A 14,919-nucleotide genomic window follows, 5' to 3' on the forward strand; every position below is an offset into this window, starting at 1 on the left:
TTGGGTGTGAATATAGGAGATATGGTTAGTAAGTTTGCAGATGACACCAAAGTTGGAGGCGCAGTGGATAGCAAAGAAGGTTAGAGATAATGGGAACTGCAGATGCTGGAGAATTCCAAGATAATAAAATGTGAGGCTGGATGAACACAGCAGGCCAAGCAGCATCTCAGGAGCACAAAAGCTGACGTTTCGGGCCTAGACCCTTCATCAGAGAGGATGTCTGATGAAGGGTCTAGGCCCGAAACGTCAGCTTTTGTGCTCCTGAGATGCTGCTTGGCCTGCTGTGTTCATCCAGCCTCACATTTTATTAGCAAAGAAGGTTACTTCAGTGTACAATGGGACCTTGATCGGATGGGCCAATGGGCCAAAGAGCCGAAGAATGGCAGCTGGAGTTTAATTTGGATAAATGTGAGGTGCGGCATTTTGGGAAGGCAAATCAGGGCAGGGCTTATACATTTAATAGTATGGCCCTGGGGAGTGTTGCTGAACAAAGAGACCTTGGAGTGCAGTTCATAGTTCATTGAAAGTAGAGTCACAGGTAGATAGGATAGTGAAGAAGGCATTTGGAATGCTTGCCTTTATTGATCAGTGACTGAGCATAAGAGTTTAGATATCATGTTGCAGCTGTACAGGACATTGGTTAGGCCACTTTTGAAATAATGCATTCAATTATGGTCTCCCTGCTATGGGAAGGATGTTGTGAAACTTGAAAGTGTTCAGAAAAGATTTACAAGGACGTTGCCAGGGTTGGAGGGTTTGAGCTATAGGGAGAGGCTGAATAGGTTGGGGCTATTTTCCCTGGAGTGTCAGAGGCTGAGGGGTGACCTTGTAGGGATTTATAAATTCATGAGGGGCACAGATAGGCTGATTAGACAAGGACTTCTCCCCTGGGAAGAGGAGTCCAGAATTAGAGCGCACAGGTTTAAGGTAAGAGAGGAAAGATGTATAAAGGATCTAAGGGGCAACTTCTTCAAAAGAGGGTGGTGCATGTGTGGAATGAGCTGCCAGAGGAAGTGGTGATGGTTGGCACAATTACAATATTTAAAAGGCATCTGGATGAATAGGAAGGGTTTAAAGAGATATGGGCCAGATTCTGGCAAATGGGACTGGATTAATTTGGGATATCTGGTCAGCATGGACAAGTTGGACTGAAGGATCTGTTTCCATGCCGTACTATGTCTATGATTCTATGCGACCAGTGGACGAAATGTAAGCTAATTGAGAAGATACTGACATTAGGCCTAAAGGAAAAGATGAGAGGGTGAAACGTATCAGAAGTAATAGAGAGTTTAAGAGGAGATAAAGCACCACAAAACCACCTTCACCAGATGAGAAAATAATGTGAGGTTTTACTTGAACTAAACATCCTCTCTTAAATGTTGCAAAAATCAATGAATCAAATCGATTACATCACCACCAGAAATGCAGATATTAATCATTGAATGCGTATCAGGCTAGAATTGAAAGTAAATGGTGTACACTGATTGGGAATTGCAGTTTGAGACAATAATGGAATTATACAGCACAGGAGGCCATTCAGCCCTTTCACAGAAACTTTGAGCCTGCTGTGCTATCCTCTATCTCAATGCCATTTTCTCCACTTTCTTCCTCTAACATTTGAAGCTTTTAAACAATAAAATAAATGATTAATCTGTTTTTTGAATATATTCAGTGTCTCAGCCTCCGCTGCCCATGTGTGGCAGAGAAGTTCATAGGTATGTGAAACATTTTCTCACCTCACTCCTAAATGGTCCACCTCATAACCTGAGACTGTGTGCCCTGCTTCTAGACCCACCAGCCAGAGGAAACATCCTCCCTGAATCTAATCTGTCCAGTCCTGTTCGAACTGTATATGTTTCAACCAGATCCACTCTCATCCTTCTAAACTGTGGTGAATACTGGCCTATTGAACTAATCTTTCCCCGTAGGACAGTCTTGCCCATCCCTGACACCAACTTAGTGAACCTCTGCTACACTTGCTCTATGGTAAGTATATCCTCTCTCGAGTAGGAAAACCGAAACTGCATGCTGTATTCCAGGTGCAGTCTCACCTACCTCCTGTACATCTGCAGTAAGACATCCCTACTTCTGAACTCAAGTCCTCTTACATTGAAGGCCAATATGCCATGTACTTTCCAAACTGAATACTGCACCTGCCTGTTTACACCCAGACACCCAGATCCCTTTGTGCACCCACATTTCCCAATTTGTCACCATTGAAATAACACTCTTCCTTTCTGTTTTCACACCAAAGTGTATAATTTCACATGTAGCCACGTTACACTGCATTGCCATACATTTACCCACATACACTCAAGTTATCTTAAATCATCTTGAAGTCTCCTTGCATCCTCCTCATAACTTCACCAAGTTTTATGTCAGCAGCAAACTTGGAAATGCTGTATTCAGTTCCCTTATTCAAGTCATTTATATAATTGTTGCTCTTCCACAAGGGACTGTACACAAGATTATTAATGGATCCTTTCTCACTGCACTGTAGGCCCACAGGTCACTGTACAGATAACAAGACAATCTAGAATAATAGCTCATGCTCCGATTAGTTCTTTAAGGTATTGTTGTATAAAAACACCACATACACACTCCAGGAAATCCTCCTACACAGTATCATTACTACCTTAGCTTATCTGATGCATATGTAAATTAAAGTCACCCATTGTTACAGTTCTCTTGATGTATGCATCTCTGATTTCTTGTTTATTGCCTTCAATAACATCACCACTACAGTTTGAGGGCATGTAGACAACACCCAAATAATTTTTACTGCCCCTTTGTGTTTCCTATCCAAACAGATTCATACATCATGACTTTCTGAGCCAATATTGCTCAGTTTTGCATTGATCTCCTTCACAAACAATGCCATGTCGCCTTCCTTCCCTTTTGTCTGTCCATTTAAATAATGAGTACAGCTGGATATACAGCTCCCAATCTTGGTCACCTTGCGGGCAGATCTCCTTCATCGCAACTTTATTAGAACGGTGTATATCTACTTGAGCTGCTAGTTCGTCGATCTTTTGTTGCGACATGCATTTCCGCATTATGACACAAAGCCTTCACACTCAACTTCTTAACCTCTTAGCATTATTTTTGCAATGTAGTCCCATTTGTTTTATTCCCACATATTTTCTGCCTTTCACTTTTGCCTCTTACTTTTCTGTCTTTCATTTCTATTGCTGTTTCTCTTTCCTCAGGTTCCCACCACCCCTCCAGATCGATGAGATTAATTACATCGCATCCAACCAGCACTACCACCCCCCAACCACCCCCTTTTAAATGGTTATCCAAGTGGCTCCTGGAAGTGACTAATCAATCTGCTTTTTCAGGCAGTGCTTTTCAGATTGAAACAACTCACGGTGCAGTACGTTGGAAAACTGGAATATCCCTTTCAATTAGCATCATCTGACATCATGGTTATTTTGCCAAAAGTGTTTTACTTGCCTGTTGGGAGCAGTTTAACGCCAAAGACAGTTGCTGAAGATCATTTTCTACTTTTGTGCAGATGGAACACCCATCTCCTTGCAAAGCAATGCTATTCACCAGAACAAAGCTGCAAACACACACAAACAGCAGAATAACTCCTCAGTACTCCGTTCTTAATAGGCTGACTTCCTCAGACATTCAGAAGTCTGCCAGAACACTGTTTGCTCTGAGCCAGATCTATTTTAGCCCAAAAACAATCACAGACCTCAATTACAGCCTGACTGAATTTCCCATTTTACATCTACCTGACGCTTCCATCGATCCATCAGCGGTCATGTTACCACATCCGCTTCTCAGTTCAGGCCCACTGAAGCAGTCTCAATCAGCCTAAAATGTTACTCCAACAATTTTTTTTATTTGTTCACAGGATGCGGGCATCGCTGACCAGGCAGCATTTATTGCCCATCCCTAACTGCCCAGGGGGCAGTTAAGAGTCGACTGCATTGCTTTGGTCTGGAGTCACATGCAGGCCAGACCAGGTAAGGATGGCAGTTTCCTTCCCTAAAGGACATTAGTGAACCTGATGGGTTTTTCCCGACACTCGACAATGCATTTATGGCCATCATTAAACTCTTAATTCCAGATATTTTTTAGTGAATTCAAATTCCACCATCTGCCATGGCAGGATTTGAAGCAGGGTCCTCAGAACATTATCTGGGTTGCTGGATTAATAGTCCAGCGATAATACCACTAGGCCATTACGTCCTGCTTTTACTTCATAGAATTCAAAGTTTGAATATTCTCATTCAGCAGTTTATCTTTGTGCTCCGATTTGGCATATAATCAGAGAATAATTCAGCATAGAAAGCCAATCAGCCCATCGGCTTCTGAAGAGTAATCCAGCTCGCCCCATTCCCCACCTCTTTTCCCCTTCCCCTGCATTTATTCTGCCTCAGTAGGAATGCTCGGGAAGCCTCAGGGTGCAAGGATGGTCACACAGGGTTTGTAAGGTGTAGTGACTGTAATGATGTCATCCAAGTGGGCACAGAAGACGAGCTCCCCGGTTGGAGTGTTAATCTGGTCCAATCAGGGAGCCCTGGCTGACAGATATAAACAGGAGTATCAGAGGTTCTGCTCACTCTGAGAGCTGGCTCTGAGGAAACTGGACCAGTGTCAAGTACTAGGCATGTGTAAATAAAGGGTGACTTGGTGACAGGATACCGGTCTCTGTCGAGTTATTTCAGAAGTTCTCTTTTGTGGCGTGCTGTCTTTATTTACAGTATGGAGACAGTGCTCCATCAAAAGCCTTTGTGAAAGAATCCCAGCAAGTCTCAATTTAATTAAGAGAAGGGCTGTTTCTGTCAATGAAAGGATTCATCGGAAACACCTTAGTAAAACAAATACAATGTTTTCTTTTGCTGGGGGTTACTGATATTGTTTCTTTGCATCTTTCTGAAATTAATTAAACCGAGGTATTTTGTGGAGCAAACCATTCATTTCTTCATTTCTAATTTTCAGTTTGTTCTGGAATTATTTTTTAGGATGTATTTTTAGGATGTGAGGGGGTGTTGGTGGCTACACCAGTATTTATCATTTGGTCCCAACTGCCCCAGAAAGATTGAATCCTTTTTGAGAATCACTGCAGTCCCTACAGAGCAGGATACGCCCACTGTGGCATAAGGGAAGATGCAGGATTTTGACCCAGTGGCATTGAAAGAGCTGCAATATATTTCCAAGTCAGGGTAGTGTTCAGCTTGGAGGGGAACTTGCAAGTGGCGTTGTTTCCATGTATGTGTTGTCCTTGTCCTTTTGGTGATAAAGATCATGGATATAGGTGGTGCCGTCAAAGGTGACTTTCCATAGTTCATCTTGTAGATGGTACTGAGCATCAATAGTAGAGGGAGTGGATATTGAAGGTAGCAGACAAGGTGCCAGTCAAGTGGGCTACTTTGTCCTGGACTACATCAAGCCTCTTGTATACATTTGGCACTGTACCCATCCAGGTTGTGGGGAATTTCCTAACACACTCTTGAATTGTTCCTCGTAGATGGTGGATAGGCTTTGGGGAGTCAAGAGATAAGTTACTTGCACCAGGACTCTTAGCCTCTGACCTGCTCTTGTACTCACTGTATTTATACGGCTAGTCCATGTCATCCAGGTAGACACAGAATGTGAGTTAAAATCGAAAAAACTGCGGATGCTGTAAATCAGGAGCAAAAACAAAAGTTGCTGGAAAAGCTCAGCAGGCCTGGCAGCATCTGTGAAGGAGAAAACAGAGTTAACGTTTCAGGCTCGTGACCCTTCCTCAGGACAGAATATGAGTTCCCCATTAATCTGGTCAAATCAGGGAGCCCCGACTGACAGATATAAACAGGAGTGTCAGAGGTTCTGTTCACTCTGAGAAAGCTGGACCAGTGTCAAGCGCTATGCATGTGTAAAGAAAGGGTGACTTGGTGTCATGACAGGGAGCACAGTTGTTCTCGCTGTTGAATCTACAACAAGGAACACAGAACATAGAACATTACAGCACAGTACAGGCCCTGAGGCCCTTGATGTTGTGCCGACCCGTCATACCGATCTCAAGCCCATCTAACCTACACTATTCCATGTACGTCCATATGCTTGTCCAATGACGACTTAAACGTACCTAAAGTTGGCGAATCTACTACCATTGCAGGCAAAGCGTTCCATTCCCTTACTAGTCTCTGAATAAAGAAACTACCTCTGACATCTGTCCTATATCTCTCACCCCTCAATTTAAAGCTATGCCCCCTCGTGCTCGCCGTCACCAACCTAGGAAAAAGGCTCTCCCTATCCACCCTATCTAACCCTCTGATTATTTTATATGTCTCAATTAAGTCACCTCTCGACCTTCTTCTCTCTAATGAAAACAGCCTCAAGTCCCTCAGCCTTTCCTCATAAGACCTTCCCTCCATACCAGGCAACATCCTAGTAAATCTCCTCTGCACCCTTTCCAAAGCTTCCACATCCTTCTTATAATGCGGTGACCAGAACTGTACACAATACTCCAAGTGCGGCCGCACCAGAGTTTTGTACAACTGCAGCATAACCTCTTGGTTCCGGAACTCGATCCCTCTATTAATAAAAGCTAAAACACTTGTATGCCTTCTTAACAGCCCTGTCAACCTGGGTGGCAACTTTCAAGGATCTGAGTACATGGACACCGAGATCTCTCTGCTCATCTACACTGCCAAGAATCTTACCATTAGCCCAGTACTTTGCCTTCCGGTACTCTTACCAAAGTGCAACTCCTCACACTTGTCTGCATTAAACTCCATTTGCCACCTCTCAGCCCAGCTCTGCAGCTTATCTATGTCTCTCTGCAACCTACAACATCCTTCGTCACTATCCACAACTCCACCGACCTTAGTGTCATCTGCAAATTTACTAACCCATCCTTCTACGCCCTCATCCAGATCATTTGTAAAAATGACAAACAGCAGTGGACCCAACACCGACCCTTGTGGTACACCACTAGTAACTGGTCTCCAGGATGAACATTTCCCATCAATTACCACCCTCTGTCTTCTTTCAGGAAGCCAATTTCCGATCCAAACTGCTATATGTCCCACAATCCCATTCCTCTGCATTTTGTACAATAGCCTACTGTGGGTAATCTTATCGAACGCCTTGCTGAAATCCATATACACCACATCAACCAGTTTACTCTTATCTACCTGTTTGGTCACCTTCTCGAAGAACTCAATAAGGTTTATGAGGCATGACCTACCCTTCACAAAACCGTGTTGACTATCCCTAATCAATTTATTCTTTTCTAGATGATTATAAATCCTATCCCTTATAACCATTTCCAACACTTTACCAACAAATGAGGTAAGGCTCACAGGTCTATAATTACCAGGGTTGTCTCTACTCCCCTTCTTGAACAGGGGAACCACATTTGCTATCCTCCAGTCATCTGGCACTATTCCTGTAGACAATGACGAGTTAAAGATCAATGTCAAAGGCTCGGCAATCTCCTCCCTGGCGTCCCAGAGGATCCTAGGATAAATCCCATCCAGCCCAGGGGACTTATCTATCTCCACCCTCTGTAGGATTTCTAATACCTCTTCCTGTATCTCAGTATTCTCCTCGACAACATTGTCATTTTCTAGAGTGAATACTGTTGAAAAATATTCATTTAGCGCTTCCCCTATCTCCTCTGACTCCACACACAACTTACCACTACTATCCTTGATTGGCCCTAATCTTACTTTCGTCATTCTTTTATTCCTTAAATACCTATAGAAAGCCTTAGGGTTTACCCTGATGCTATCCGCCAACAACTTCTCATGTCTCCTCCTGGCTCTTCTGAGCTCTCTCTTTAGGTCTTTCCTGGCTACCTCGTAGCCCTCAAGTGCCCTAACTGAGCCTTCACATCTCATCCTAACATAAGCCTTCTTCTTCCTCTTGACCAGAGATTCCACCTCCTTCGTAAACCACGGCTCCCGTGCTCTACAGCTTCCTCCCTGCCTGACAGGTACATACTTATCTAGGACAGACAGGATCTTTTCTCTGAATAACCTCCACATCTCTAATGTGCCCATCCCCTGCAGTTTCCAGGAGTCACTGTTTAAAAATTAACATTCACCCACTGAAGGCAGAGGTGAGGAGAGGTTTTCTTTCAGACTCTCTTCAGTTCAAAAAGATGGTAGAAGCAAAGTATTTGAACATTTGTAAGTCGGAGGTCAATAAATTATTGATAAGGGGCTTAAACGTTATCAGAAACAAGCAAGAACATGGAGAGATCAGATCAGTCATAATTTTAGTGAAGGTAAAGGGACTGAGCGGCCTACTTGTCACCTGTCCACTAAGGGGTTATCAGTTTTCATTTTCACTCTGTCAGCATTTCTAACCCATAAGAGTGACTGAATGCCTCTGCTCATTGGCAACACTGATGGGTCAAGTTATTATCATGGCTAACACACCAAGGAATATCGTGCCTTTGTGAGCAGACACTTTAGAATTAAGCAAAGTACCTCACTTTCAGCTGGTAGAAGCTACATATATTCACATGCACTGAGGGATCCGGACTTTATAGGCAAAAGGAACATGTCCAAGTATGACATTATTCCTAAACTAAACAAAGTCCAGCTGCATTCTGTAGTATCAAAATAGCTATCTATTTGTTAGACCACACTTTCAAAGGATCGTGACATTTACATTCTTAAGCAGCAGTCTCCTCAGAGTCCAGGGAGTGGTTGGAGGTGTGTGGGGGGGATGCATGAGGGACACCAGAGCCATTCTTATTTCTTCAAAGTCACCATGTTCCAAACCATGAGGGATATTTTCTAGTGCCAGAAGGTGCCGGCGCATTGCTGAGAGTGTGTACTTGAGGATCTGTAAAGTCAACAGTTTTTGGAGGCTCTGGATGAAGGGTCTCAACTTTCCTGCTCCTCTGACACTGCCTGGCCTGCCGTGTTCCTCCAGCTCCACACTGTACTATCTCATGTTCTAAACCATAGCGAGTCAAATTGGGACCATCTTCCCCCATCAGCCCCCTCAGTATCCCATTGGAGTAGTGACTCTTTCTTAAATCTTTCAAAGCACCAAGACGCAGGAAACGTGTGAAGTTCCCTTTACAGTGAGTGAAAACAGAATTCACTTACTTTACTCCTTTCCTAGTCACCACTTTTGCAGAAGTGAAGTTAAACACTCCCTCAAACCTCTGCAGTTTATACCAGTCCATTCTGAAAAAAGGAAGTTAAAAAATTAAATGACTCAGATTTACTAAAAGAAAAGCTCAACAAGTGTTTTTCAAGCTAAAATATCCTCACAACAAAAATTAACAAAGCAGTGTTAAAAGACAGCGTATTTATCACTTAAAAAAAAATCAGGTAATTACAAAATGAATACAGTTAAGTCCTTACAGCAGTTACCATCACAAGAATATCATTAAAGAAACACATCTTTCACAGCGAAGTCTTGACTCTCTCACATTCAATATCAATAGTCCAAGCTTAAGAGTAATAGAGATGTAACCAGACCCTTTGGTCCAACTTGTTCATGCCAACCAGATATCCTAGATAAATCTAGTCCCGTTTGCTAGTATTTGGCTCTCAACTCTTCCTATTCATATACACATCAAGATGCCTTTTAAATGTTGTATAATTGTACCAGCCTCCACCACCTCTTCTGCAACTCATTCCTTACACACACTGCACTCTGCATTAAAAAGTTCCCCCTTAGGTCCCTTTAAATCTTTCCCCTCCCACCTTAAACCTGTGCCCTCTAGTTCTGCACTCACCCACCCCAGAGAAAAGATCTTGACTATTCAACCTATCCATTCCCCTCATGATTTTATAAACTTCTATAAGGTCACCCCTCATCCTCCGACGCTCCAGGGAAAATAGCCCCAGCCTATTCAGCCTCTCCCTACAGATCCTGGCAACATCCTTGTAAATCTTTTCTGAACACGTTCAAGTTTCACAACATCCTTCCTATAGCAGGGACACCAGATTGTGGTATTCCAGAAGTGGCCTAACCAATGTCCTGTAATAGCCACAACATCACCTCCCAACTCCTATACTCAATGCATTGACCAATAAAGGCAAGCATACCAAATGCCATTATCACTATCCTGTCTATCTGCGACTCCACTTTCAAGGTACGATGCTCTCCAAGGTCTCTTTGTTCAGCAACACTCCCCAGGACCTTACCATTAAGTGTATAAGTCCTGCCCTGGTTTGCCTTTCCAAAATGCAGCACCTCACATTTATTCAAATTAAACTCCATCTGTCAATCCTCAGCCCATCGGCCCATCTGATCAAGATCCCATTGTACTCTGGGGTAACCTTCTTCACTGTCCACTACACCTCCAATTTTAAGGTCATCTGCAAACTTACTAACCACACCTCCTATGTTCTGCCAGCACTATTCTTTCCTTTTCTTTTGCCTCTAATTTAAGCTGCTTCATTTACAATTGAATTTTAACCACTTCCAAAGATTTCAATGGCATTTCTGATCATTTAAAATATGAAACTATTGCTGCAAATGCCTCCTTTTTCCTCATAGACCCGGGCGACCCCAACTCCAGCCTGTCTGCAAATTCCAATAGTTTAGCCTTGCTCACTTTTTGTAAAACCCCCAAAGTCACTTATTCAACCCCCAGAAAATTCTTAGTGTCCGAAAGAGCCATTACTACACATGGGCATACCCCGTTTAAATCAACCGAATTCAATACTCCGAAACAAAAGACACTAACATCTACCAATTGTCACCTTTGAGTCCAGCAATCCTTAACCAAACTTGGAATTATAGATCCTGATCCTGGACGATTTTGTCCCAGTTTGTTATGGACCAGACCAGACCCCTTCAGAATGGCTTCAGAGGGCAGTTCAGACACTAACTTTTCTTATTTTAAAGGTAGATGTGAAATGCAGATTCCAGATGTGATATGACTGGTCAAACTACACGACATTAAACAAAGCAGAATTTATTTGAACACTGTAGTTAAAATATAAATAAAAGAAAGAAGAATTTAGAAAATCTTAGCTATTGGAAAACTTGTTACAAATTAACTGTTCCAATATAGCAAAATCCCACAAACACAACCCTTGGCAAAAAGGCAAATTCAGACACAGATTCTTACATGCAGTTCTCCAATCCAGAAGGAAACAACATCAAGAGTGATTTCAGATAAAGTAGCAGCTAGGAATCATTCACTGAAGCTCCCAGCTCTTCTGAGACCCCAAACAGTTTCTGACTGCCAATGCTAAAATAAACTAGAAAGCCTGGTCTTTGAGAGCCTTCCATTGTTTCAACTTCTTTAAAAACAAACTAAAGGCCTCACACTTTGCTTTCTTAAGCCGCATCCAGTTGGCAGCTTGGCGCCTGTGCCTTTACAGCTCTTTTCAAAAAAAAACAAGGACAAAATGAGTGACAGCATCATCACATAGCTAATACACCTCTCAAAGTGCAGTGTGCTATACTTATTCCCAGTTCATGACGTGGGACTTCATAAAGTGGGGCTGATTGTCACAGAGGAAGAAAAGCAAATTACAAATTCAAAATGAATAACACAGTTGGAGAATGTAAAGCTCCACCCTGCTTCTGAATTCTGCAGTGGGGTAAATAAACTCACAGGATTGAAAGTTACTGAAGAACTTGAGTAAAAACAGCCGAAATTCAGTCTGCAATACATTTCAACGGGTTTGGAGAATCACATTTCTGGAGAGTAAGTTTGTGCCGAAGATCACACAAAAAAACTTCCAAGTTCTTTGTAAGACTTTACAAATCCAAACTACAACACAGTTTCGATTTATTTGAGACAAATCGAAGGGCTTTGTACCATTTTTAGGATTTCACTAAAGGCTGTCAGTACTCAGGGTCCAAAGGATGACAGAAGATGCCTGTATATGTATTACATAATTTAGTTGGCAGCAGTAACAAGATTGGCCTTCTTGCTATTTTAAAATGGAATAACTGAATCTGCATATTATTATTAAGCTGTGTTAACATGGACAGCAAACAGGGGCTGATGCAGTTAAATGTCATAAGAAACGGGCTACACATTTTACCAAGAGGCTGCAGGCATAGAAAAACAAATAATTTAAAAGGGAAACAATGCATACTTGACAGAAATAAAACCAGTGGGGCCACAAGATTAAGACTGACCATACTGCTCTACTCGGAGCCAGCAGAGACTCAATGGGCCAAATGGTCTCCTTATGACCACTGAGTAAAGCCACACATCAACTGAAATAGCTTAAAAACAGATCGAAATTGTAAAGAACTTACATTGGCTCAAAATAGAGTAACTTATTTATCCCGGGGTGCCACATTACAGAAAGTTATGGGAAAGGTGATTGCAGATGAACAAAGATTATTATTTAGGGACTTTTCCACTATAGCTGCAAAGAATTAAGGGTATCCTAAAACAGGAATGATTATGACTCTGATAGATTGAGTCTCCTCACCAACCTGCAGAGAAAAGTTTAACATAAAAACAAATAAGAAAGAGTTCAGAAAATAATCTTTATATAGGATGGTTAAATGCTACTCTCTGTGATAAATCTAACAACTTGATAGTTGCCTGTAAAAGGGACACATTAACGGATACGATCAGGCAGTGCAGAAGGTAAGACAGGCAATTGCAAAATGATTCACTGCTGCAGTGTATTTATTTGTTTGTTAGTACTGTTTGACATCTTGGTATTTTCAGTTGTAGTACTCATGAGTGGATTAACCTGAATCCAATCTGTTGTATTGATAATACACATTAATGGAGGGATGGATTTCAACTCTCTGCAGATCACAAATAAACACAATTGCACCCCCGCCCCCCCCCCCCCCCCCCCACCCCCCAGCCCCAACCAATTAAGTGGCATATATAGAGAAAAATACCTGCGCAGTCTTACTGGAACGAATAGTTTCTACTGTATGTCTCACCATAATGACCATGTTATAGGATTCCATTAATTCATCCATGAAATGGTGTTATGTTGTGGAATGACTTGATTGAATTGAAACTAAGCTGCAAGAATGTGCCTCAACTCGTCAGATTACAAGATATAAAAAGCAGTTTACCTCGAGCCCCAGCATGAACTGCGGGAGGTGTCGTGACAATGTCAGTGGACCAGAATCCTGGTGATTATGTGCTAATAATAATCTGGGACTAAATTCCACAATGGCAGATAGTGAAATCTGAATTCAATTTTTTTTAAAAATTGAAATAAAATGCTAGTCTACTGTTGACTGCCGTCAGGGAAAATCCATTTGGTTCATTAATGTCCTTTAGGGGAGTTAATCTGCTGTTCTTACCCAGCCTGGCTCACAAAAGAACTATGGATGCTATAAACCAGAGACAAAAATAGAAATTGCTGGAAATGCTCAGCATGTCTGGCAACATCTGTGGAGAGAAATCAGAGTTAACATTTAAGGTAGAGTGGTCCTTACTCAGAACTCAACTCTTATTTACCCTCTGGGCAATAAATGCCGGCCTAGCCAGCGATGCCCTCATCCCATGAATTTTTTTTAAAAATTCTGTTGAAATTTTCAAACATCTCGAAGTATAGTTACGACAGGATTTTTAATTTTCTGCAGTACCTGAGTTTATATTTCTGTGACAGTCCTCACCTTCAAGTCGGCTGTCAATCTAAACAACACGCTACAATTTGGTGCCATGATTTAGGTTTAGTTACGATGGGGGAAGCTTTAGCTCTTGCATGAACTCAGAGAATGAGTGGCTCAAGTTCCAAACAAAATAAATGTTTTGTGTGAACCTTCTGGAATGATGGCCCAGTGGGGAAAGAAAATGCTGAGATTATCAGCACTGACCATTATTAGAGACAGCAACATCCCATCGCCAACACACAATCAAATGCGGGAATCAGGGAGTTGATGCCACAAGTTGGCTTCCCTGAGCTTTTTTACACTGGTACCTCAGAAACGAACATGTGTACTTATCCATGAAACACACCAGCTAATGGTACACTTTGGCCATTCAACTGTCGTTGCCTTTCAATGGCATGATATGTTTCAGCTATTCCAAACAACCTCTCTAGCATTAAAAACCCCCGCTTTTAACTTTTTAAAACTAATTACATCTTTAAAATAGATATTTACATCCCATACTAAACTTTGCTACTTTTAAAGATAGCAAGAACCGCAGATGCTGGTGTCAGAGACAACGCAGTGTGGAGCTGGATGAACACAGCAGGCCAGGCAGCATCAGAGGAGCAGGAAACTAGATGTTTCAGGTCAGGACCCTTCAACACTTCTGATGCTGCTTGACCTGTTGTGCTCTTCCAGCTCCACACTGCATTGACTTTGTCACTTATCTCTTTCTTGCATTATATTCTTGCTATACAGATTTAAGTTGAATGTTGTGAGTTACAATTCCTGTTCAGACTCTGCAGCCTCAATCTTAACTGAGGAGTTTGTCAGGATTCTGTCAGGAGGCGTGACAGCAGTTTTATTCTCAAAAACCACTACTCCTGGTTTTGCCACACATTGTTCAACACCATTCATACTTCCTGAGACACTGAAGCAGCCCATACCCCAAATACAGCAAGATCTGGACAATATCCAGACAAGTAATATTCTTGGCACAGAAATGCCAATCAATGATCATCACTTATTGAAGATATTTGAACCAGCGCCCCTTTACATTCAATGGAGTTGTCATTACTGAATCCCCCCTTATCAACTTCGAAGGGTTACCACTGGCCAGAACTTTATTGGACTAGCTGCATAAATCAGGAGCAAAAACAAAGTTGCTGGAAAAGCTCAGCAGGTCTAGCAGCATCTACGAAGAAAAAAAAATCAGGGTTAACGTTTCGGGTCCAATGACCCTTCCTCAGAACCGGGACCCGAAACATTAACTGTGATTTTTTTTTCTTTACAGATGCTGCCAGACCTGCTGAGCTTTTCCAGTAACTTTGTTTTTGCTCCTGATTTACAGCATCCGCAGCTCTTTCGGACTTTTTTTAGCTACATAAATAATTGCTATAAGAGCAG

At 42.1% G+C, this 14,919-nt stretch overlaps 1 protein-coding gene across 3 annotated transcripts in view; it reads right to left on the reverse strand.

Moving 5' to 3' along the window:
- mppe1 (metallophosphoesterase 1) overlaps window positions 1–14,919 on the reverse strand; it is a 46,465-nt gene that overhangs the window by 16,331 nt on the left and 15,215 nt on the right. For all 3 annotated transcript variants that reach the window (XM_048528990.2, XM_048528989.2, XM_048528988.2), the window contains 2 exons: window positions 9,069–9,149; window positions 3,457–3,565 (listed from right to left, as the gene is read on the reverse strand). In XM_048528990.2, coding sequence (XP_048384947.1) covers window positions 3,457–3,565; window positions 9,069–9,149 — 190 coding nt within the window. The remainder of the gene's footprint in view (window positions 1–3,456; window positions 3,566–9,068; window positions 9,150–14,919) is intronic.

This window comes from Stegostoma tigrinum, chromosome 5 (assembly GCF_030684315.1).
Source record: "Stegostoma tigrinum isolate sSteTig4 chromosome 5, sSteTig4.hap1, whole genome shotgun sequence".
Classification (NCBI taxonomy): domain Eukaryota; kingdom Metazoa; phylum Chordata; class Chondrichthyes; order Orectolobiformes; family Stegostomatidae; genus Stegostoma; species Stegostoma tigrinum.